Here is an 11,239-nt window from a genome sequence, read left to right on the forward strand (position 1 = left end):
TCCGAAAACGGATGGCTCAGTCCGGTTCTGTGTGGATTATCACAAGGTGAATGCTGTGTCGAAGTTCGACGCGTATCCAATGCCACGGGTTGACGAGTTGCTTGATCGGTTAGGGACGGCTCGCTTTTATTCGACATTTTACTTAACGAAGGGTTATTGGCAGATCCCCTTGTCTCCATTATCCCGCGAAAAAACAGCTTTCACAACGCCGTTTGGTTTACACCAATTTGTTACCCTTCCCTTTGGCTTGTTCGGGGCGCCTGCAACCTTTCAGCGCCTCATGGATAGAATCTTGCGGCCCCATGCGGCATATGCGGCTGCCTACCTGGATGATATCATTATATTCAGTAATGATTGGCAGCGGCATATGCAGCATCTGAGGGCTGTTCTGAGGTCGCTGAGAGGAGCGGGCCTCACGGCCAGTAGCGGCGCCAGGATTTTTATTGTAGGTGGGCCTCCAGAAAACTGGATGGGCCAGTTAAAATATGACCCCCCCCCCCCCAAAAAAAAACAAAAAACCCGGGTTTCCCTTCATCTCCGTCCAGCGCTTTTCTGCGGTACTGAGGAGGACATCAACTTGTATCGCTGTCCTCAGCTCAGTGCTGAAGGCAAGCGGACAAATAAATACACCTTATTGTTGGCAGTAAGCTAACTTCATTTATCTCCTATGAACGTTCAATACACAAAAAGACTGAAACGGAATTAAATCTTTCTGAAATCGTTCTGTTTCTCTCTCCATTTATTTGTTCATTTGTTACGTTGTTCAGCTGGTTAATAATATTTCCACGTCCTGGCTGGTGACTTTGTTTGAAACCATCCATTTTCCCCAGCGCTGCAGCATGTGCCCTGCTGGCTTCATGTTTGCCACAACCGTCAGAAAAATGTTTCCAGTCTTTGAAGCCCGTATTAATGAATCTATCCTCATAAGCTGCTTCAGCGAAATGACGACAAGACTTACAAAAAACAGCATCTCTTGAGATGCTCATTTCTTGATGAATTTAAAATAAAATAAGCTGCTTTGTTTTGTTTTACGTTTCATATCGGAACAACTGTCTGTGTCTGTCTTGAATGAATGACGTCCGCCAACGTCACTCATTTCATTGGATCACTTGCTGGTGGGGTAGAAGCCGCTGATTGGCTGAGAAGCTTTCGCTCAAAGCTTTCCTCAGGCTGCTTATTGGATGAACCGCTAGAATGAAAATCACTCACTACTCATAGGCCTGGGCCAAAATGGGTCGGCCCGGACCTTAAATGGGTGGGCCCAGGCCCACCCGGGCCCAATGGTAGCGCCGCGGCTGCTCACGGCCAACCCAAAGAAGTGTGCGATTGGGCGAGTGGAAGTAAGGTATCTGGGCTTCCACTTGGGGCATGGACAGGTGCGTCCCCAAATTGATAAGACAGCCGCTATTGCGACCTGCCCACGTCCCAAGACCAAAAAGGAGGTGAGGCAGTTCTTGGGGCTGGCGGGATATTATAGGTGGTTTATTCCTAATTATTCGGACCTCACCAGCCCCTTGACTGACCTCACTAAAAAGGAGGTGCCAGATACGGTCCAGTGGACGGAGCCGTGTCAGCAGGCTTTTACCCAGGTCAAGGCTGCTCTATGTGGCGGGCCGTTATTACACTCTCCTGACTTTTCTCTCCCTTTTCTGTTGCAGACAGACGCGTCGGACAGGGGGCTAGGGGCGGTCCTGTCCCAGGAGATAGAGGGGGAGGAACGGCCGGTGCTGTACATTAGCCGCAAGCTCTCAAAGAGAGAGGCTAAGTACAGCACCATTGAAAAAGAATGCCTGGCCATCAGGTGGGCCGTCCTCACCCACCGCTATTATCTCCTGGGACGGGAGTTCACCCTCTGTTCGGACCACGCTCCGCTGCAGTGGCTCCACCGCATGAAGGATACCAACGCGCGGATCACTCGTTGGTATCTAGCTCTTCAGCCTTTTAAATTCAAGGTGATCCACAGGCCGGTGTTCAGATGGCGGTGGCTGACTTCCTCTCCAGGAATGGGGGGGGGGGGGGCTGCAGGCCGGACGGCTCCCCGGCCTGAGTCGGGCGGTGGGGGTATGTGGCAGGGGGGGCGTGGTTTAGTGAAGTTTGCAGCGGGAGAGAGGATCAGGAGACGAGCGGTAAGTGAGTGGTTTGGGCAGAAATTATTATCACCTGTTTCTTGTTCTAGTAATTGGTGTGGAGCATATACATTTACTCACAAGAAGAAATCATCCAACTCATACTTAAAGGAACTGAGATGTTTGGTTTCTGTCTTTTTTTCTTTGAAAATTATATTTTTATCATTCAGGAGCGTCTGATCGCACACAGCTTGTGTGGAGACGGATTCAACGTTATTCCGACTACTCCTTTGAGATCCAGCTCATCTCCAGACACTCCAGGTGCAGTTGTGAAGCGGTAGCTCTGAAGGAGGGAAGTGAAGAACAGGAAGAGCTCCATCCTGGCCAAACTCTCCCCAAGACACATCCTGCGGCCTGTGTGAGAGAGTGAGTCAGTTGTATGGTCTGTTGGGCTTGAAATGCTGTCTATTTAGGCAGCACACTAGGTTTTGGAACACAGCTAATGAGAGCTGCATAGCACTCTGTAACAGCAACAAAACACCTCAGCATTCTAACATAATAATGCAATGTGACAAAAAATATTAACAGGAGCCGTTTTCAACATATGGGCTAAAATTAAAGCATGGACAACTGCATGGAATCATGTGGATCCCTATTGAAATGACCTGCAAAATTTTTGACCTGCAAAATTTTACAAAGCCAGAATATACTTTCGCTAGATTTGTAGTCTGGAGAAGTCAGAGCTAGTTGCTGAAAGTCAGAGCCAGTCTGCAGATCTGGTAGTGTATGATGAGCAGAGACACTTTTTTTTTTTTCATTTGGCTTTTTTATTTAATGCGGATATTAGATTAAAAAAAAAATAGTACCTGCAGAAAAGGGCATGAAAGCATCTCTTTTCACAAGCTGGCCCTTCTCATCAAGGAAGTGTTCTGGGTAAAAACTGTTTGGTTTTTCCCATTCGGTTGGATCCTTCAAAACAGACGTCAGCAGAGGAACTACAGTGGTGCCCTAAAAACGGAGAGAAAAGATCAAATATTCAAGATGCACATGGTATCTTCTCTTGGCTTTTGTTACGTTTTATGGGTCTATGGGTTTAAAAGGTAACGTAACAATATTAAGGATTTGGGAAGAGCATTTACCCGAGCCCCTGCCACAGCATAGCAACAACAACAACAACAAGGTCACTGTTAAAAAGGTTTTATTAACAGCTCAGTGAATGCTGGGAGTAAACAATTCTGAAAGAAATATAAAATTAAGAGGGAAGCAAAACTTCAGGAGGGGGAACAATGCCAAAATAACAAACAGTGTGTCTATTCTGGGGATTAGATTCTTTCTAAACCTGTCAAATGAAAATAAAATCAACAACAAAGTTATAAACTCACTGCCTATCTAATCCTCAAACCAGGAGAAAAACATGTACAGGACAAAAGAAAAAGGCACCAACCTCACTACAGCTTCCAATAAGGGTAAGAATCAAACAACAGAGTAAGTCAACAGTACTTCAGATTAATGAAGAAAGGCTTCAACAAACTGCACTAGGCCAGGCTGGACAAAGGGCATGCTCTGGAGAAAAGTTTTCATCTTCTTTAGTTCCTGCTCAGCTTTTATACTGCTTCTCCTTCAGTTGGTAAGTAGATTCAGCCGAAAAAGGCAATCAGCTACCGTCAGTTGCACATTCTCCCCAGGAATACTAGGGGATTATGATCAGTGTAGACTACCACTGGAGTACAACTACCCCCCAGGTAGACCTCAAAGTGTTGCAATGCTGACAGTAAGGCCAAGGCCTCTTTCTCAGTTGTACAGTACAGTTGTTGACACTTGATAAATTTCTTGGAGAAATAACTCACAGGATGTTCTACACCAGTTACATCTTCTTGCAGTAATACAGCCCCTGCCCGAGAGGAACTAGCATCCACCTGCAATTTGAAGGGCAACCTAAAATTTGGAACAGAAAGAACGGGGGCATGGCACAACAAGTCTTTAGCAGCACTGAATGCACAGTTACATGTTGGACTCCACACAAATTTCCTAGAGGTACTAAGTAGATCTGTCAACGGAGCAACTATAGAAGCAAATTTTTTTACAAAACCCCTTGTAGTAACCAGCCATACCTAAAGATCTTATCAATTTTCTTTTGTTAGTAGGAGTGGGGAAAATAAGTATGGCAGCAACCTTTTCCTCAATTGGCCTCACCTGCCCTTGGCCAACCTTCTTACCAAGGTAAGTAACTATGGCCTTACCAAAGCCACACTTAGTCTAGTTCAATATCAATGATGCCCAAGATAACCTACAGAAAACTTGATTTAGACCAGTGATCCTCAAATCTGGCTCGCGAGATCAAGTTTCCTGCAGAGTTTAGCTCCGACTCCAATTAAACACACCTGCCTGTGATTTTCTAATGATCCTGAAGCCACTGATTAGCAAACTCATGTGTATTTGATTAGGGTTAGAGCTAAACTTCGCCGGAAAGTGGATCTCGCGAGCCAGATTTGAGGATCACTGATTTAGACTATTCAGGTGGTCTTCCCAACTAGCAGAATAGACCACCACAATATGCAAGTAGGCCTAGCAATTGGTTACTCCTGACAGTACCTGTTGCATTAAGCCCTGGAAGGTCGCAGGTTCATTTCGCATTCCAAAAGTCATAACAGAGCACTGCGGAAACCTTTTAGGAGATCTAACTTGGTGACGTAGCAAGCAGAACCAGCTCGATCAACACAATCCTCTATTCGTGGAAGAGGAAAAGAGTCAGGCTTGGTGATACTATTCACTTTGTGGTAGTCAGTACAAAAACGATGGGTTGAGTTACACTTTGGAACGATTAAGCACGGGGAACTTCAGGGGATCTGGATAGGCTTAGCAAAACCATGTTGCAGCAGGTATTCAACTTCTTACTTCATTATCTCCCGTTTAAGAGGGTTTACACAGTAGGGGTGTTGTTTTATAGGAGCAGAGCTACCTACATCAATATCATGCATGAGTACGGTAGTCTTGCTGGGCATATCTGATAACAGGGTAGGATATCTACTCATTAACTCAATGATATCTGTTCGCTGGTCATTTGGCAAATGAGCAAGATATGCATCCAAGTCATTCAGGACCACCAAATTGTTTAGACGTCTACAAGACATTCAGTCTTTATGTACAACCAGGTTATCCTCCACAGGAGAATATGCTGCAGACAGCACAGTAGCAGCAACTTCAGGTGTAACATTGTCAACACAAGCTTTGGAGGTTTCTTTGGTGACATAAGTCTTTAACATGTTCAGATAACACACTCGACTCTTTCTCCTATGATCTGGAGTTGAGATCACTTAATCGGTGTCATAGAGTCTCTTATCAACAGCATAATGGCCTGCAAACTTAGCCTGCAGTGCTGAGTCTGGAACAGGAACCAAAACTAAAACTAAATCACCAGGTTGAAAGACACGTTTTACACTGGTTTTGTTGTAATGCAACTTCATCTTGGACTGTGCAGTCACCAAATGAGCTTTTGCCACCTCACAACCTTTATGGAGGCGTTCCCGGAAAGCACTTACATAGTCCATAATGTTGCTAGACACAGGATGTTTGGACAACAACTGCTCACTCCGCAATTTTAAGGGCCTCCGGACAGTGTGCCCGAACACCAGCTCTGCAGGACTAAAACCCAATGACTCCTGTACAGTTTCCCTGATTGCAAACATTAATAATGGTACACCTTCAGCCCAGTCCCTATTAGTACTTAAACAATATGAACATAGCATTTTTTTGAGGGAAAAAGCGCTCTAGTGCCCCCTGGGACTCTGGATGTTATGCACTGGAGATCTGATGATCAACTCCTAACTCTTTTAACACTTGAGAGAACAGCTTGGAAGTGAAGCTAGTACCACAATCTGTGTGGATAGCTTTAGGTAATCTAAATGTTGAACAGAACTTAACTATTTCCTTCACAATGGCCTGGGCTTTAAGAGTGTGGAGTGGCATGGCTTCTGGGAACTGAGTTGCAGCACACACCAGAGTTAAAACATATTGGTGCCCCAATTAGGATTTTGGAAGTGGCCCAACGCAATCCAAAATTAAACGCTCAAAGGGCTCTCTCCCGACTGGAATCGGATGTAGTGGGCCAGATGGAATGGTCTGATTCAGCTTACCTGCCAGTTGGCAAACATGGTAGCATTTGCAGAATCTGGATACACTAGATTTCAATCCAAGCCAGAAGAAATATACGTTATAGGTTTTATTAACCCCAAGGTGGCCAGGGAGGGGATGCTCATGGGCAAGCTGCAATACTTGAGGATGATAATCAGAGGGTAAGACTATTTGATAGACAGCTAAAGCATCATCAACTTTGCCTGGCCTCCAATGACGCATTAATTGCCCCCATCTTCCCAGAAGAAAGCTATTCTAGCACTGCATGAACCATCCAACGGAACAGCTGCCTCAACACAGGGTGCTAGAGATAGGTCAGATCTTTGGGCAGCAATTAGGTAATCTTTGTCGAATTTCAGATCTACTGCTTCTGAATTAGGGTTTCCAGGATCAATAGACAAGGCTGGAGGTTTAATAAATAGGGTACACTCCAGAGAATCTTTTGCTGGACCCAGGAATGAGTCAGCAAGGTTCACAGTCTCTTCCCAATTCTGAGCCTGTGCACGAGTTACAGCACAAGAAGGAAACACCGAAGGGAAATGAGCAGCAACATCAGGATCCATACCCGTCTTATCTACAACAACCGGAGATGGAAAGACCTTACCACCCGCCAAGTCATTCCCCAAAATAAGGCTCACACCATCCACAGGCAGCTCAGTTTGCACACCAAGAGGAACTGTACCTGTAACCAAATCAGACTTTAGATAAACCCTGTGTAATGGCACCCTTACACATCCCAATTCAATTCCCCAGACCAACACATCTGTACTGGAGTAAGTTTCTGGTGAGAATGGAGTTGAAATGGCCTGAGCAAACACCACACTTTTAGATTTCCCAGCAGCATACTTCTGCTTCCACACTTTACAATCAGAAATCAGGTGCCCTGAATCCAAACAATAGAAACATACACGTTTACTACTGAAGCGCCTTACATCAGCCTTACGACCCTTGTCTGCCCCTTCCCTTTGAACACTGGAAGTTTCCTTCCCCGATTGCTCAACATTCAAATACTGGTGTTTGGTCTGCCGTGAAACTGGGAACACTGCCTTTTGGGTGCCGCCTCAGAGCGTGTGCCTACCTTTTGTTCATTTAAGTGAACAACTAGGGCTTCAGGAGCACTATACTTTAATTCTTCGAATAGAATAAGCTCCTGCAACTGTTCAAAACTCGTCACCTTACTATCGAGGTACCACTGTTCAAAAAGTGTTTTATTCTCCCTCACAAACTCTACATATGTTTGTTTGGCTGATTTCAAGTTCTGGAAGCACTGCCGGTAGGCTTCAGGAACCAACTCATATGCTCTTAATACTGCTGCTTTGACCATCTCATAATCAAGAGACTGTTCAATCGGAAGTGAAGAACAGACCTACTGTGCCTTACCTATAAAGTTACATTGCAGGAGGAGACCCCACATCTCCTTCGGCCACCCTAACTTTATGGCGATGCGTTCAGAAGTGATGAAGTAGGAATCTACTTCAGCTTCTCTAAAAGGCAGTATGAGTTTTATATGCTTTGCAACATCAAATTTTGACTGGGTATCACCCACTGAATCATAGTTAACGGTGCTAGATTGTAACTGGGCAACACAAAACGCTGGAGAAGAGGGAGCTCTTGTGCACGGAAGGGGAACATGATGAACAGACTTCCTCCGCAGATTCTCAGCTTCAATCTCAAGTGTTTTAAGCCTAATATCCCGATCTGCCTCAACTTCGACAGTATGGAGTTGTACAACTTTAATGTCATGTTCTTGTTTTTTCAACTCCAAGCCAAGCTCTTTTAACTTAACCTCAATCATTGGATCTAGTCGGTATTCAGTAGGGAGATATGGACCAGATGCAGATGCCTCTCCTGCTGCTACATCCTCCCTTGACACATCAGGCGGTGAATCATCAGGAAAAATACCTCTAGTCACTAACCCGTATACACCACATCCTTAATCACCTGCTTAGTAGCACCTCCAGGTACAGTAACATTAAAGAAATCAGCAATCAATAACAAATCTCTTTTTTTCCATTGATTAAAAACATCTGTGGAAGGTGCAAGCATAAACGAATTAAGTCAAATTCAATTACTACACACTACTCTGCCCTCACCAACAAAAGAGAGAACCAAAGCTCACTTTCAACAGTATAGCCTTGATGATACACACATTCCAATTCTGCTAGATTCTGTGATCCTGCTTTTCAAAAAGCACAATAAATATTTACTTCCTAAAGATCCCGGACGAGCCCCCAAAATATGTTTAGTCTTATGGGTCTAGGGGTTTAAAGGTAACGTAACAATATTAAGGATTTGGGAAGAGCAATTACCCTAGCCCCAGCCACAGCAAAGCAACAACAACAAGGTCCCTGTTAATTTTTTTTTATTAACAGCTCAGTGAATACAGAGCGAGAGGAAAACAACAAGAGAACCATACAACAATACAGATAACAAAACTGATTACATCACTGGACGTAACACTTTATATGTATTTATTCTACTGACTGACCTTCTTGATGAAGTATCCATTGAAGGTAACATCACAGCTGGTCATATGAGGGAGATTCAAGGGTACTATGTTTGCCAGTCTCTGGGTTTCATGAATCACAGCATCTGTATATGGTAATTTCTTTCTGTCTTCCACCACTGGCTGACGTCCACCGATCACTCTGTCAATCTCCTCCTGAACTCGATCTGCAAACAAATGAAAAAAGGTTTTGTTGCTTTTATCTCTTACTGAATTTAGCATTGAGGAAATACTCTACATATAACTGTGTTTTTACCCTGTATATGAGGGTATTTGGCCATAAGCATCAAACCCCAGCGCAGAGTCGTTCCTGTGGTGTCAGTACCAGCGACAAACAGATTTGTCACAGACACCATAAGATTCTTCTCATTAAAATATGAGTCCTTCTTGCCAGATTTCTGTCAAATGCAATCCACAAAATGCATATTTATTCCCTTTACCACCATAAGCTAAAACAGACTTATTCAAAATGACAAGTGCTTTATGGAATAAACTCAACCAAACCTAGACATATTCAGATCTTGAGCAAACTGCTAATTTTCACCTGCCACCTGAATATTCTGATTATTACAGTAAAGGGGATCATTGAAAACGCACCATGTCGTTTTGTTTGCGGATGAGAAATGAGTCGACAAATCCTCTGCGGTCTTGTGGATTCAGAGTCTCCAGAAGTGCTTTGGTCAACTTCATCACCTGTTCTCTATTTTGGATCATATTTTTTACAATAATCCTTTTGCCTTTCAGGAATGGACCCAACCATGGAAATATGTTGTAAAGCTAGAAATGGACAATCGGGGACATACAAGAGAATGTTATCTAGAGATGCACTTTCAGAAGTTCATTCTACAAAATGGGTGCCTTGATTTTGATTGGATAATTGATTTTGTAGTATCTGTGGACAAAATACAGTTTCTGGTTAACATAAAGTATTTATTATACTCACCAACATAGAAATTGATCCACTAACCCGAACATTTTCATTTGCTCTGTTGACCATTTCAGTGAATCGAGGGTCAGTGTATTCAAATCTGCTGCCGTACACGATAGATGAGATGATGTTTGAAACAGCGTAGTTCACAGGCTGTGTCGTGTCAAAGGGTTTTCCTATGAAAAGGAAACAACAAACTGTCTCTCAATGGATCTTATGAACTAAGAACATGATTGCATGTGTGTGTCTCAGCTTGTACCTTCAAACTTATCAAACTCTCCTTTCAGATACTGAATTTCCTCTATGATTTTCTCTTCACTTCCTCTCTTGCCCATCCCAAAGTCCCGAAGGTTGCTGAGAGCGAAGCGTCGCATTTCTTTCCAGTTCTCTCCATTGGAAAAGATTATCCCTGATCAACACAATTAGCAACACTATTAGTGAATGATTATGCATTGAGTACACTAACTTTGGACCTTTAGCACAAATACAGTGTTAGATTTATTAAAAGCATTGTATGGCAGGCTAATTAATGATTAATCTATTTGCAAATTAACTTTCAAGCAAACAGTCCCGTAATAACAGCATTTTTTGGTTTTTCATTTTTACAGTGGCTGGTTGTATCTATCCTCATAATAAGCTAATATCATGGGAAATTCAATGTACGCATTTAAGTACATTTCATTAGCCTGGAGAGGCCACGAAGGTCTGAAAGCTTGTGCAACATGTTTGTCTTGTGAAATTTCTAGCATTTAAAGTTTGCACGTTCATCTGAGTCAAAAAAAAAGAAAAAGCATCCTACCATGCTCATTCAGCATCCTGAAACTAGGTGAAATATGTCTGTCGCCAAACTCTTCTGCATGATTCACTAGAGCTTCTTTGACAGTGTTGTATCCAACTAGGACCACAGTTTTTTGGGGACCCAAAAACACTTGGAATATGTTCCCGTAAATTTTGGAGAGCTGGAGGATGCAAAGAAAGACATTTACAAACAAATCTCAAAAGGTTAGGCTGTTATTACTGTTTAAATGTGTCAAGTTCTCACCTCACAAAAGCTGTCAAAGGGTCGTGTGAGGTCAAGGTTCAAGAGGTTCCCCAACAGCGGCAGTGGTTTGGGTCCCGGTGGCTCTTTCCCTTCTTTCTGAGATTTGGATCCAGAGGAAAGCAAATACAAACCCAGAAGCAACAGTAAAGCTCCCAGTAATGTACCTGTGCTGGAAAACTGCTGGAGTGACTCGACAACAGACATTTTGTCTCTGAGCTTCTGAGCTCCTGCACTCATACATTTATAGCAGCTGTATAAGGGAGGGACCTTGTGTGATCACAAAAAAACAACAAAAAGAAAAAAAGGGGGTTTGGTGTGATAACATCAGCATGTATGTGACTCCCTTTGGCAAATCATTAATCTTCTACCGGCCATTTAACCGAGACAGGAACATTCTTCAAGTAATAGAAGCAGTAAGTCAGGTTTACCACAATCACAGACCTATATTATTACACTTGATTAATCATTTTTAAATTATTACATAATTAAAAAATATATTTTTGGTTTATATATTGACTACATGTTGTGATAATGTGTTTATTTGCCAGCAAATAATAAGCAGGTCT

General features: G+C 43.2%; 1 protein-coding gene across 1 annotated transcript; it reads right to left on the minus strand.

Annotated features, from left to right (window-relative positions):
• Positions 1-2,261: 2,261 nt before the first annotated feature.
• On the minus strand, positions 2,262-10,905 carry LOC113051578 (cytochrome P450 2K1-like). Its single transcript, XM_026215474.1, has 9 exons — positions 10,674-10,905; positions 10,431-10,590; positions 9,891-10,040; positions 9,647-9,807; positions 9,301-9,480; positions 8,960-9,101; positions 8,686-8,870; positions 2,933-3,074; positions 2,262-2,480 (listed from the first exon to the last, which is right to left on the minus strand). The coding sequence occupies exons 1-9, from the start codon at positions 10,875-10,877 to the stop codon at positions 2,293-2,295; spliced, it is 1,512 nt and encodes a 503-aa protein (XP_026071259.1). The 5' UTR covers positions 10,878-10,905; the 3' UTR covers positions 2,262-2,292.
• Between the last annotated feature and the right edge of the window lie 334 nt (positions 10,906-11,239).

Source organism: Carassius auratus, chromosome 3 (assembly GCF_003368295.1).
Source record: "Carassius auratus strain Wakin chromosome 3, ASM336829v1, whole genome shotgun sequence".
Lineage (NCBI taxonomy): Eukaryota > Metazoa > Chordata > Actinopteri > Cypriniformes > Cyprinidae > Carassius > Carassius auratus.

What these genes read in the sequence shown, in the direction of transcription:
- LOC113051578 (XM_026215474.1), bottom strand. Translation starts at nt 10,877, where the DNA reads ATGTCTGTTGTCGAGTCACTCCAGCAGTTTTCCAGCACAGGTACATTA. An exon ending in CAGGATGCTGAATGAGCATG is followed by an intron (nt 10,041 to 10,430) that starts GTAGGATGCTTT and finishes TGTGTTGATCAG; the next exon opens with GGATAATCTTTTCCAATGGA. An exon ending in AGAGTTTGATAAGTTTGAAG is followed by an intron (nt 9,808 to 9,890) that starts GTACAAGCTGAG and finishes TCCTTTTCATAG; the next exon opens with GAAAACCCTTTGACACGACA.